General features: G+C 40.3%; 1 protein-coding gene across 7 annotated transcripts in view; it reads left to right on the forward strand.

Annotated features, from left to right (window-relative positions):
* The first annotated feature begins 9,400 nt into the window (after positions 1-9,400).
* Positions 9,401-14,311, forward strand: part of mcamb (melanoma cell adhesion molecule b) — a 44,026-nt gene continuing 39,115 nt past the window's right edge. For 2 of the 7 annotated variants that reach the window (XM_085430037.1, XM_085430041.1), the window contains exon 1: positions 9,404-9,693. In XM_085430037.1, the coding sequence (XP_085286163.1) occupies positions 9,630-9,693 (64 nt within the window). In that variant the 5' untranslated portion in view covers positions 9,404-9,629. Of the gene's footprint in view, positions 9,694-14,311 lie in introns of all 7 variants that reach the window. The other 5 variants (XM_085430042.1, XM_085430043.1, XM_085430036.1 and 2 more) reach the window with 4 other exon arrangements.

The following is a 14,311-nucleotide window of genomic DNA, read 5'->3' on the forward strand; positions in this document are numbered from 1 at the left end:
CAATATAGCAGATATGGGATGTGTTGCAGTAAGAGAGCCTTATCATGGATGTAGAGCAACTGTGTGATGCTACGATGTCAATATGGACCAAAATCTCAGAGCAATGTTTCCAGCAACTCGTTGAATCTATGCCACATAGACTTAAAGCAGTTCTGGAGGCAAAACAAAAGGTGGTCCAGCCCAGCATTAATGATGATAATGGTTGTATTTTTTCAAACAAAGTACATCATTTCAATGTTTGTCAAAGGCATAACAGAACCTAGCACCCAGCTTTGAGCATGCCTTCCAAAGTGTTTAGCTTTTCTTTGTTTAGTGAAATTACAAAAAGTCATGTGTGGATGATGTGCAGTTTGCTAACCATCAATCCAACCTCTGTCTGCCTCCCACCTACATCAAATAGATGAGATGCTACTTGCTGAATGGAAGTTATGACTGCAGAATCATCTAGTATGCGAATGAATGAGAAATAGAATCCTTTTAATTATACCAACAATGGACTAATTTGTAACACTTGTTCACATAGTTTACCCCAGCAGACCGCAGCATAATCACTCTGGTGACCACACTGTCGTAAAACATCAACAGAAGCTGCCTTTTTTCTGCTCCTGCGTAGTGATTCATCCAAGTGAACTCTCAGGTATTTTCACTGCTGTACCATCGCCACACATCTCCCCTAATGGACAGAGTAGTAGCGTTAATCCTGGACCTCCTGAAGTCCACCACAAGCTTTCTCTGGTGTTGAGCAGCCGACCACCCTAAGGTACTTTTTGCTATCCTGCTCCCTGATGCTTCAACAGCTGTGTGGAGAGCATCTGGGGTTTAAAAAAACAAAACAAAAAAAACGATACTGGGGTGTAAATATAGCCTTGTGCAATTCATTCAGATTCCTGTGCTTAGTTTTAAACTATGAGATTTAAATTGATTTCCAAAGTTCAGATTTCTGCATTTTACAGACCTGATCCACTGAGGTTCATTTTAGGAGGCAAACTACATCACTTTCTCCACAGTTTTGAAATGTGCTGTTGTAGCTTTGACTTCAACTTTTATGTTCCCAGATTCTGTGGTTTATTTTGAGATTCACTGATGTCTTTGGCAGCTGGCCAGTGCACTACACTCACATCAATTTACATTTAGATTACATCTGTTTGTGTGTATGTGTGTGTTTTACACAGAGCACAGGGGGTAGGCGGTGGATTTAAGACTTCTCTGGGAAAACACAAACTCCAAACAGTAGAAATCACTGGAGTGCAGACTGGTCGAGACCCAAAGCAGGACCCCACATTCCTCTGTAACCCTCTGCCTCAGGCCTGCTGCCTCTGCAGCTCATTCAATGGGCGAAAGAGGCAGTGAGGGAAAACTGCAAAAGAAGGTGAGACAAAAGAGATGGCAGGAATGTTTCTTATGTGACTCACAGAGACGTGACTGGGATGACCAAGAGGTCCTTCAGCGGTCTTTCAGTCACATCTTTTCAGGGTCTCTTCTGCACATCTGCAGGATGTCCATCAGTTTGTAGGCAGCAGTAGCAGCTTCCTTCTTCATGACTCATCACTCACTAAGATCCTGCGTGAAATCATACAGCTAGTCTTTAAAAAAAAAAACTTTTTATTAGTCATCACTTTAATCATCGAGTCAAGCATCAAATACGTTTTTTTTAAAATCACTCCTACCTCACCCAGATGGTCTAATACTTTTAAACACCTCTGCAACTAAGAACAGAAATCCTGTTTAATCTGACTCTTTCTCTGTGTAGGTATCAGGAATTGATTAAAAGATTTTTGAAATGTTTCAGTGTTTCAGTCCATTCAACTTACACAGCCAGATCTGATAGGAAAAAGCTCGCAGTACAAAATGTACGAAACGTAGCTGCTTCACAAAAACGCTCTCCGACTGTGAGAGGTTTCTGTGTCAGAGCAAAGGACAGATTAGGTGTTAACTGACATTAAGACAGATGAGGGGTACCACATGCCCCAAAATTAAACCTCAACTGGAAAATACTACATTCTGCACTGACGGAAAAGTGACTGACATCAGCAGAAACAAAGAAGAGCAAAGAACTCAGTGGATTCTCCAAAGCTGTAAATAACCAATGTGTGGAGTTTTTTCTTCTGAGTAACTGAAATGTGATTAAAAGGTGCACCTCTGTGATGGGATCTTCTTTGTGATTAAAGCTGCATCCAGCATTACATCACAGTTTTATGGGATTACTACACAAAGAAGAACAGAAACGATGAAAAGGGTGTCCATAGGCTTGTTTCTCTTTACGCAGTGAATCAGCTGTTTAGTATTGGTGAAAGACTATTGTCAGCTGTACCCTGACAGAGCTGTGGTCACCACAGCCGGTAGCTCTGCATGTTTGATTTTGGTAGATTTTGGTAGACCTTGTTAAGCAAATGTGTAAAACACTACACTATTGAATCTTTTGATTAGTGTGTAAGATGCTTCTTTTATCCTCATTTTCATTTCAAATTACTCTATGAAGCAACAAACTGAATTTATGTGCCTTCGCTTCGAATCAGAAGATGTGAAACACCAGGCCTGAACACTGAAGAAACATGTCAGCGGTGGGTGGATTCATTATGATTAATGCCACCATTACATATAATCACCATGGTGAAGCAATGCTCAGTTCTTGGCCCGTGTGGTTATGAAAGTGGCTCTTTGTCACAATCCCTGTTGTTGTGACGGTGTTTAGAAGAAATTCAGATTGCTCTCCCACTCCTTCCCCAAGCCCCCTCGCCATACCAGCCGCTGCCGAAAAGCCCCCCTTCCCGTCCACTGGAGTAACTGACAATAGTTGTCTCTCATGTTGGGCAGACAACCCCCAAAACAACTTGCTCTTGAGTGTGGCCTTCGGAAAGAGTGACTCTTTTTCCTCTCTTTCCTTCCTCTGTGGTCGTCTTAGCCCAGCAGCACATCTCTCTGTACAAAAGTGATCATCCATCACTGAGGAATGGCCCACAGGGGTGCATGGTAAGGGCACGCTCAAGTCAGTGTGTGAGAACAGGGAGTCTTCACAAGCCAGGATCAAGGGTAGAATTAAGCATTAGATAAAGTTGGGGATCAACTGCTTCTACCTTTTAAAGATAAAGCGATAAAGCATCTTATATGTCTACGAAGGAGAAGTAGTTTTGACATTTTTGTAAATACGTTTTATTCTGTTTTTTTATTTTTGAATAACACAGCTTTCTTTCTCTGTACGTGCAGGTGCAAAGCAGATGCTCTGAGTAACATGTAAGAAAATATTCCACCCTAAAAGAACTCGGTAGTTGCTGGTCACCTTAAACTCACCCTTAGTATATGAAAACAGCCAGGTTACCAAGACCAAACTTCACCTGCCAGCATCTCTAAAGACCACAGATTTATACATTTTAACATTTAAACAAACACAAGACAGTAAAAACCAGGCAAGCTTTTCTTCTGTGGAGGTTACGCCAAAGTCATTGTTCAAGTCTTGCCACTTGGCAGGCATCTGAGCACTTATTTGGGCTATTTTTTCAAGCATGAACTAAATAAACTTTAGTGATGCCCAGGGCATAAAACTTGCACAAAGACAATTAAAAGAAACACTTAAAATACTTCCCAATATGTCCCATGAAGTTTTTAAATCTTTTCCCAGGTCTTAAAATAATTTTCTCAAAATCTTTGTTGCTGCAAAATTCTTTTTTTTTTTTTTTTTTTTTTTTTTTTAAAATGACATCAGAAACAGCAGTATGCGACATTACGTGATGGCAGAGCTTCAGTTCATCCTTTGTCTTTTTTTTTTTTTTTTTTTTTTAATAAATATTTTCTGCAAAATTCTGCCATAAACCTCAGCTCTGTGTTGTTTCTGTGTCACATTATTATACTGTAATTCAACATTTAGCTTGTCTGATATATTAACCATTTAACACTGTTTTCACACGAACTCTCTCTGTCTCCCTTTATCTTAAAAAAATAAATAAAAACAGCTCTATGACTTTCTGTGTTGAGCATTTAAAACATTTTTAACAAGACCACAGAGGGTTAATTATGTTTTTAGAAATAAAGGGCACCAGATGGCCGCTTTGTAAATCATTACTCACAAATCACACGATAACACACGCCGTCTGTCAATTTTACGTATTTATTAACACAAAAATCAACTGGAGATGTGTTAACGGTTAATTAGCATCATCTAACAGTTACTAGCTGGAGGTTTTTCCCCTGCCAGCAACTCTGAAAAATGACCTTATAAACTCTTTCGGGGCTTTTCAGTGCTGAGAAATGTGTGGGGGAAGGGGTGTGCTTTTTTTTTTCTCCTTCTGTTTGCCTCATTCCCAAACCCAGTGGCCCCCTGATATTCCCAAACGCCCTGTCCAGGATGTATTAAATAAAGGGTGAAGAGGGGACATTCTTGAAATTTGTCCACAAGGAATTTTAAGAGGTTGTTGGAAAAAAGGGTTTTCCCAATGTTTCTATGTTTATCTCTTATACTGTACTCACACTCTTTGTGGCACACCCATGTTGGCAGCCTTAAAGATTCAGTCTTAATGACCTTGACTGGAAAAACAATATAGCTGCTTTGAGAACAGTTAGTTCTCCGTTATCAGTGCAAACCACAAGGATTGTGCCTCACTCTAAAGGAAATGAAAGCATCAACACTGCAGTTTGCATCCTCCTTTACATTAATGTATAACCCTGAACCCTGGCTGGTAATTACTTTTTAAGAATCGCTTTGAGTAGATAATAGCAGATTTGACACTCTGATAAAATCCTTATGTTGCAGAAAAAATATTAAGAAACATGCTATAAAGCATATATAGTTGGTCAAACAATTACAATTGTTTCCTGCTCTGTGGTGGCAATAAGACACGTCTGACAGGATGTTGTGCTGAGCTTCTCACAACACAAGACGAAGCTGACACAACATTAGGATCTTACACGGAGAGCGAGAGATGTTGAACTGTGACGTAAAAATCTTTAATCTGTGATGTGCTTTACCTTAAAGTGTTAAAGACGCAGAACGCAGTCTTCACAAAATGTGAAAAACTGCAGTGGAAGGGACTTTTCTGAGGTCAATTGTTCCCGAAAACCTTATCTGAGAATTTTTTCATTGAGGCAAAGTTACCCTAAGCTCTCTCACGACCTCTTTATTTAGATGCCACCAAATAAAAACAAATAAAACACGAAGGCAGCTCGAAATAGATCGCAGACATGGCCGAGAACACAGGAAAACAAATCCCAATTTTGTGAGGCCATGAACACAACCTTGACAAAATGTTCCGGTCCAACCAGAATTCAATAAATCACTTAAAGTCAGTTTTGTGCTGGACAATGGCTTCATTTCCTCTTTTCAGGTCATATCAAACAACAATAATGTGGTTTGGTGCGACTGCACCATCCTTCTGGGAATGGGAGGATTCTCAGTGTGCTGCAGTGTGTCAGGAGCTTTTTCGAGGTGGCTCTGATCTGCAGTCAGAGGGAATCTGCTTGGCAGAAGTAACAGCTGGCAGACACCAGCAGCAAAGGTTACAGAGATCAGTGTGCACGACATGTCGCACCATCCTTTGATCGGTCTCCAGCTGCAAGGACCGTGATAGTTCACACGGGATCAAATAATACTAAAATTAAACGCCAGTCTTGGAAAGTGCTGAAACAAACAGTGATCTGTTAATCAGGTGTTCACTTCCATATCAAACACCAGGATTAACTGGAACAATATTTTTATTTTGGCTGCTCTGGAGGGCGAAGACAATTAGTTTTCTATCATTTTGGGGGGGCCTTAAACATTTAAGGACATATTTTGTGTTCTTTGTTTTCTGTCTGTTTACATTGTCCATTGTTCTGTTAGGGTTCATAACTTGGCACAGCCTTGTAATTTTAATACTGTGTGATATCAAAGTAATAAGGCACTAGTAGTAAAAGTGACAGGTCAAACCCCATTAAAAACTCGTATAACATCATGAAAATCCTTCACCTGAACGTAGGTTGTAAGACCTGACTTGGAAGTGGCCGACTCCGCAAGCCTGACTTTAGTCCAGCAGGTTCTTCCAACAGCCTCATGTCCTGTCTGTTCTGTATTAGTTTCATCCAGGCACCTGTAACAGAGAAAAGACCTCGAGGCACATACTGGTGCATAAGGTGCATATGGTGCTAAGAGTTCAGAGATGTAGCTGAGAGCAGAGCCATTAAAAGAAATCAATAAAAGCTTAAAATCAATTCAAAAAAAAATCCCGGGGTACAAATGCCAAAACGAGAGTGATGTGATCCTGCCTCGTTAGTCCAGCTAAAAGCCTGGCAGCTCACATCTCTACAGTCTGCAGTCGCTTAAGAGTTTTTGTGAAGGCAAGCACAAAGAAGTTGCAGTGTCTTTAAACGTTAAACTAGAGCGTATTTGTAAAATATTTCCAAAATAATAAAAGAAAACGTGACATGTGTTTAGTTCATGATGTGACGTTCAAAGATTAGGTCTCCGTCGAACTGGAGATTTGAGATGTTTGAAATTTTCCAGCACGGATCGAGCGGACTGCAGAATGTGTTCAGCCATGATCCGAGACCAAATCACAACAGTTACAGCAACTTCATGCTGTTTTTGTTTTCGCCCCAGACCTCCCACAGTCCAAAGACCAGGATGTTAGGTTAATTTATGTTTCTGTATGGGCCTTTAGTGTGGATGTGAGTGGCTGGTGTAACTGGCGATACGTGCAGGGTATACTTGGAACCAGTTCAACCCCCCTGAGTTCTTAAATTTGAAATGTGGTAAGGAAAATGGATGGATGGAATAAAAACATCAGCTACTGTTGTTTCAGCATTATTAGAGCTGAATTTGTACAAACAAACTGGATGTTGACCAATAAACATTCAGACACTGTAGTCCTGAAATGGCTAAGCTATGTGAAGTAATTTGAAAACCACAATAATGGAAACTTTCAACTTCCAACTACTTAAATAACCACATTTATTCAATCCTGAACAAAAATGTTCCTCTACTTTTTGAAAACAGATGCTGTAGCATAACAAGAGTCACTGAAATGCCTCAAAAATGACCCGAAACCCACTCAGAAGTCAAAGTTTTTACACACATGAGCCGTCCAACGCTTACGTCTGGGACAATCTGGTTGGGCTAAATTCCTAAACTATCTTGTATCATTTTAATCAGGCCAAAGCCACATGATAACTTGCCAGTTGTTAGTTCACTGCTGCCCTCGGTTACTCTGAGAACCTTTTTTTGACTGTGGTCAGTTTGGCGAATGCTCCAAATACCAAAATCACGACACTGAAATGCCTGCATACAGTCCAAATATTTCACCTCGTATCGTTTCCATGATACTCTCAGTTTTGGTCCAGAGGATGTGGCGTCCAAGACTTCCAAAAAGGAATTTCAAATTTCAATTCTTCTGACCACAGAACAGCTTTCCACTTTCTCTCAGTCCATTCTAAATGTTTAGGATCACGTTTAGGATCACGTTCACACGCTGTTTCTTGTTTGCATGATGGAGATTTAACCTGCAGTTGCGGATGCCACGGTGAACTGTGCTTACAGACAATAATGTCTGGAAGTGACTGCGCGGTTATTTCGAACTTGTCTGTTTTTAATGCAGTACCATCTGAGAACCTGAAGATCACGGGCATCCAGAATTGATTTTTGGTCTTGTAAATGGCACACAATCTTTTAATGATAACATGCGCTGTAGCTGATTTTAGGTTGAAGAATATTATTCCTTTGTTTTTGGGTGTTTTTTTTTTAAACAATTTATAGACTCTGGGGTTTTATGTATGTTGATGAATCTCTGCTCATCTTTAATTCAAGTTCAATATTCAATTAAATTTCATTTATACAGCACCAAATCATAACAGCAGTCGCCTCAAGGCGCTTTATATTGTAAGGTAGACCCTACAATAATACATATAGAGAAAAACCCAACAATCATATGACCCCCTATGAGCAAGCACTTTGGCAACAGTGGGAAGGAAAAACTCCCTTTTAAGAGGAAGAAATCTCCGGCAGAACCAGGCTCAGGGAGGGGCGGGGCCATCTGCTGCCACCGGTTGGGGTGAGAGAAGGAAAACAGGATAAAGACATGCTGTGGAAGAGAGACAGAGGTTAATAACAGATATGATTTAATGCAGAGAGGTCTATTAACACATAGTGAGTGACAAAAAAGGGGACTGAAAAGGAAAAACGCAATGCATCATGGGAGTTCCCCGGCAGCCTATGTGTTTTGCAGCATAACTAAGGGAGGATTCAGGGTCACCTGGTCCAGCCCTAACTATATGCTTTAGCAAAAAGGAAAGTTTTAAGCCTAATCTTAAAAGTAGAGATAGTGTCTGTCTCCCGAATCCAAACTGGAAGCTGGTTCCACAGAAGAGGGGCCTGAAAACTGAAGGCTCTCCCTCCCATTCTGCTTTTAAATACTCTAGGAACAACAAGTAGGCCTGCAGAGCGAGAGCGAAGTGCTCTAATAGGGTGATATGGCACTACAAGGTCATTAAGATAGGATGGGGCCTGATTATTTAAGACCTTGTATGTGAGGAGCAGGATTTTGAATTCAATTCCGGATTTAACAGGAAGCCAATACAGGAGAAATATGCTCTCTCTTTCTAGTCCCTGTCAGGACTCTTGCTGCAGCATTTTGGATTAGCTGAAGGCTTTTCAGCTAGTTTTTTGGACATCCTGATAATAATGAATTACAGTAGTCCAGCCTGGAAGTAATAAATGCATGAACTAGTTTTTCAGCGTCACTCTGGGACAGGATATTTCTAACTTTAGAGATGTTGCGCAAATGGAGAAAAGCAGTCTTACATATTTGTTTAATATGTGCGTTGAAGGACATGTCCTGGTCAAAAATGACTCCAAGGTTCCTCACAGCGTTACTGGAGGCCAAGGTAATGCCATCCAGAGTAAGAATCTGATTAGATACCATATTTCTAGGCTTTTCATCCTTCTCTCTGCTCCTGCCTCCACACTCAGCTCCACCAGTATCTTCTTTATTATCTCAGCACAACACTGCAAACAGCCCTGATGTCAATCTGAAATGATCACCAAGCCAAAAAACGCACCACATGACCTGAATTCAAACGGCGGGACAACTGCCACACCTTCTCACATCAATTTCCACGCTAAATTATCCTCCACTAGTCACGGTCCCCTATTGAGAAAACATAAGTTATGACACGCTTGGTGAGGAAATGTATCAAATTTGAGTCTTGGCAACGACAAAATAGTTGTAAATTATAACTTCACACTATTTAACTCCAGACCTCTTCCTCCGCTTGCTGCTCCACTCTCTGAAGGTCCTCCCTTTTATTTGCCCGCTGCAAAAAATAACCAACAGCTCACTGGAGCTGGAGCTCGGATCTCGAGTGTATTTATCAAACTAAATGAGTAAAGAAATGACCGAGACAGAGTGATTTAAAGAAAATGAAACAATAAATAATAAAACGTGATGCCTTTCAGAGCAGCTCTCGGATGACTTGTGCGGAAGGACTTTCTTTACAGCGTGTCTCTGCCCCTTTCTGCATCATTTGCCTCTCCACGCTGCGCCGCCACTCCTCTCTTTCACTCTGTACAGTTTTCCAGGAGGACCAGTTCCTGTCAGACTCCTTTCACGCACACACGCACACACGCACACACACCTCAGCGCGGACATCTGCAGCACCGACCGATAGTCATGGCTTTACCGGACACTGCCCCTCTGCTCGTGGGACTACTGCTCCTCTTTCATGCTTTTGGAGGTGAGGAACCAAGGCATAGTTATCACAGCTGTATGGGATATTTGTCGTACATGCAAATGTGTTTTTTTTTTTTCATGTAAGACAGAAAGGAATTCAACTAAGATGTTTGTCAGTAAAGCACCAGCTGTTAAACTGCAATTTGTGTTCTGTGGAAATCCATCAGAGAAACCTTCCAAAGAGATTTTAGGAAGCTGAAAAAGTTGCAGCGCAGAAACTTTACTTTCTTGCAGGGCTCCTCATATCGCCTTTTCTTCCAGCTGCAGAGATGTGACGCTGCACAGCCTCCTTCTTTTTGCTTACATTACATTTGGCTAAAAGTAATAAGTCCTTCACACACTTGAGTTGTTGTAACCTGGTTGAAAAGTTTCACATCCCTCATCTTTTGAAAGTCCATACAGAAAATGCATTTTAGCACAGCTGCACGGCTATAATGGTGCAATATGTAGGTGAACTGATTTTCCTGTTAATATATGTTTAAATTCATGTGTATACATGTATGTATGTATGTGGGTGAATGGTGAGCACAAACACTGACTTTGTGCTCTTGCTGTGAATGAACATGACACTCTTGTCACACCTATACAGTGAATAAAAATCTATTCTTATAATGAGAGATCATGATTTATATCATGCATGAAGCTGTGGTTAGTATGAAATGCTGCTTGCTTCATGTATTTTTAGAGGTGCAGTTGCAGTGAGGTGGCTCTCTGTCTGCTTTCTGTCAGCTCTTGTCTGTTCCCAGCAGTGATCGAGTGGCCCAGTGCCTCCCTGGCAGTGGTGAATGGCTCGGCTGTTTCTCACACAGAAACAAGAAGTCAAATATATCCCTAGTATGAGATACAGCTCTCACCACACTGGTTTATAATTTGACATTTGCATGTCAAAGGGATTGCGTACTTATTGTCAATCGGATTTATTTTGGATCAGTTGTGTGAGAGAACTGTAAAAAGTTGTGAGACCCACAGGGAGGTGCTGATGAATGCTATTTTTAGAGAGCATGAAAGTGTACATTTGTATGTGGTGTCTCTGGAAGTGAGAAAGGGCAGCTATCTGGGCTTTCCACAGTACGGTTTAGGTTTTAGAGACCTTTCTGATATTCCTGTGTTTTTTACTTGTTTGTTTGTACAAGAAAGCTCTAAGTGTGCTTTCCCCTGAACCCTTCCTCTCTGCAAGCCTCTCACTTCCCTCCTTTAGGAATGTGTTGCTCTCTCATCTACCCCTTTTCACCTTTCCTTGAACACCGTTTACCTAATGACCTGCAGGTGTAATGTGTAGGTACCTCATCATTGTATTGTGCTGACCTCCTGTTTGACTCCACACCCATTGTTTGTGATCGCTTCAAGCTCTCTGCCCTTACAAAGTCTGTTTCCTGGACTTGCACCTCTCTGACTTTACAAACCTCCAGGAGCCATGCCTGTGCTGGCAGCTCCAATACAATTAAATTGTGCTGATATCTGTTGACAGTAACATGGATGGTGAAAAATAACTGTTGATTCCTGACTATTAATCACAATCATGGATTTATTTTATACAATACCGTAAAATATTGAAAAAAAAAGCAGACCATAGATATCTTTTTGACCAAGCATTAATAAACTAGCCGTGTAGGCCATATTTTATTTACTTATGTACGTACTGCACGAGAGATGCACAATATGCTTTTGGCCACACCTCTTAATCTTTGATTTCAGGTGTTTTCCCATTATCACAGGTCTATAAAATCAAGAGCCTAACTATGCAGTCTGCTGTTACAAATGTTTCTGCAAGAATGGGTCGTTCTGAGGAGCTCACTGAATTCAACTGTTGTGCTGTAATAGGATGCCACTGTCAAGTCCATTTGTGAAATTCTTTTCCTTCTAGATAATCCACAATCAACTGTAAGTGATATTAATGCAAAGTGGAAATGTTTAGGAACGACAGCAACTCAGCCATGAAGTGGCAGACTATGCAAAGTTGCAAAGCAGAGTCGCTGAAGGTTGGGGCGAGTCATGTGTAAGAGTTGTGAATGCTAGCATAACATCAGCACAAAAGTGTGTGCTGGGAGCTTCATGGCATCGACTTCCATGGCCGAGCAGCTCCTGCAGGTGTAATGTGTAGGTCACCCAGTACTTTTGTTCATATAGTGTATAATATGATCAAATTGTTTACTTAACACTGACACACACATAATACTGACTAGCTAACTGACTGAAATAATGGTAAAGAACTGGATCATATGAAGTCAGAAAGAGCTGATTCACTGTAAGAAGATACTGTAGAAATGTTGTAAATCTAGCTTTCAAAAAATAAGAATTAACACTACAAGTAGCCAAGGAAATAAAGACTTTTTTATGGTAATTTCACAATAACAACATGAAATGGCTTACTTTAGCATGTTGCACAGCTAATGTGGCTAATCGCTAGTCAACTGCTTGCGCACATGCATCAGAATTTTGAAACTGAGAGATTTTCAGAAACTGTGGAAGCTTTTAAGACAGATTTGAAAGTAGTAAACAAGAACTAGCTGTGAGTTTTGTTTTCTGTTTTTTTCTTCTGTTTATCTGCTTATCTTTTAGCCTCTAGAGGTACAAATATCACTACAATATGTAAACAATTTTCTAATTAAGTTATTTGCATATTCATATTTTCTGTTGAACAATGATGAAATATTAAGTGTAAATATTTTAAAAACTGTGCAGGTGTAAATTGCATTTCAGGGAACTGAAAACTGAGCTTTTGAAAAAACTCCTTCCAGGGTAAAGATTTTTAGAAACTCAGTTTCTGCATGTGGAGAGAAGAGCAAAGACATGATCTTGCAACTTAAAAGATGTGCGCCTTTATCTTCTTTTTTTAATGTCAGACTGTGATATTTCTAGGGTTCTGATTGGCTGACATTTTTGAATGATTAGGGTTAACAACTCATATTGCCACCGGTTGCACTAACATGCTCTTAATCAAGCTTGATATCACTTTTTCATGTGAATCTTTTTCAAAACAGAGATTTTTTTTATTGATTTGTTTTTTTAAAGAAAGAAAGTGGAAAATCCCCGTTTTACACGAGGACGCAGTCGTGAGAGTCGATCTGTGTTTCAGTGTTAAATCTACACCTTTTGGAAGTAACTGGAAACGCTCTGAAATCTATGCCATAGCTTGCTTTGCACCGCCTTAGAAATGTGTGAAGTTATCAGTCAGGCAACAGATTTAAATAGTCTACACAGATTCAACAAAGAAGTCTAAACTAAACTTGAATCATAGAGGACCTACTTTAGAGGTTATAATCTGATGCATTTGAGTTGCTGAGTACACAGTAATGTCTTGTTTGAATGAATATGCTTATGGAGATGAATGAGTGCCTGTCCTAAAACTCCATCCAATAACATCAGAGAAAAGTTGCAGTTGTTGCTGGATTTTATCTTTGACTCTTGATAAGGAGAGAGTTCGTTTCCTGTGAAATCACCTAATCAAGCCAGTTCATGCAGCAGGAAGACCTCTCTCATTTAAAGGTCATCCTTTTCTGCTGCAGCTGAGACGCTGTGCCTCAGTTTCATGCGCTCAAAACAACTTCTGCTTTTCAGTAGAAGAGAGCCGGTCATGTACAATAAACACCCTTGTTGTGACTTGACCGCAGCATAGAAAATTGAGGCCCAGTAATCTGGCAGAGCATCAGCAGAGTGGAGCACATTGGAAATGGAAGTCTGTAAATTCAGCCTTCTCTGCGAGGACCGTGATTGCTTCATTTCTGTGCATATGGCCAGTTTGTGCAGAGGGACAGGCATTGTATTGTGACATATGGTGCAGTTCGGAGGACCTGGATAGTTTTCTGTTCCTTGCTCCCACTGAGCATTGAATGACTCAGCCATTATTAGTAATTTATAGTAATTTAGTTCTGACATACTATATTGGCAATATATAACACCCCAGATAATTTCAAGCACACCAGTGTCGCATATAATCTTGAAATTTATTTTGGCATATATATTACGACTGATGGAAGAATCACTATGGCCAAAAATCAGGGTTGTTGCCTGGAGAAAGTTTGTCATAAGCACATGCTGTCTTATTTCGAGTGTTGAGCTGCACTATTCCTATGCAACAGGCTTATCAGGACACCCCAGAGCAAAGGAGCCATGCACTGCTGGTGCTTGATATGGGCGGTGAGAGTGCAATATTAAACAACATTAAACAACATTAATCCTGCTGAGCTTATGGCTGTTAGCAAGAGTGAAAAACAATCTAGAGCCTGAAAAAGAAATCATGCAAACAGTATCTTTAAAATGAATATTAGTTTTCAGAGTATTAATGCACAGGGAGATTTTATAGTTAGACATTATATATAATATCCGCTGGAATATTCTGCTGAGGATTACTTCCTGTTAAACGGGAGTTTTTCCTTCCTACTGTCGCCAAAGTGCTCCCTCATAGGGGGTCGTGTCATTGTTGGGGTTTTCTAGGTTTTGTTTGTATCATTTTAAGGGTCTTTACCTTATAATATAATGCGCCTTGAGACAACTGTCATTTGGTGCTATATAAATAAAATAAAATTGAATTGCTTCAAAGACCAGAACATGCAATGCTCAGAGAAATTGCAACAAACCCCCAAGAGCTACATTTTAGACTCTAAAGGCCTCAGTTAGCATGC

This window comes from Copadichromis virginalis, linkage group LG14 (assembly GCF_057382275.1).
Source record: "Copadichromis virginalis isolate Kocher_CV1m ecotype Utaka linkage group LG14, C_Virginalis_male_GT1.1, whole genome shotgun sequence".
NCBI classification, from domain to species: Eukaryota; Metazoa; Chordata; class Actinopteri; order Cichliformes; family Cichlidae; genus Copadichromis; species Copadichromis virginalis.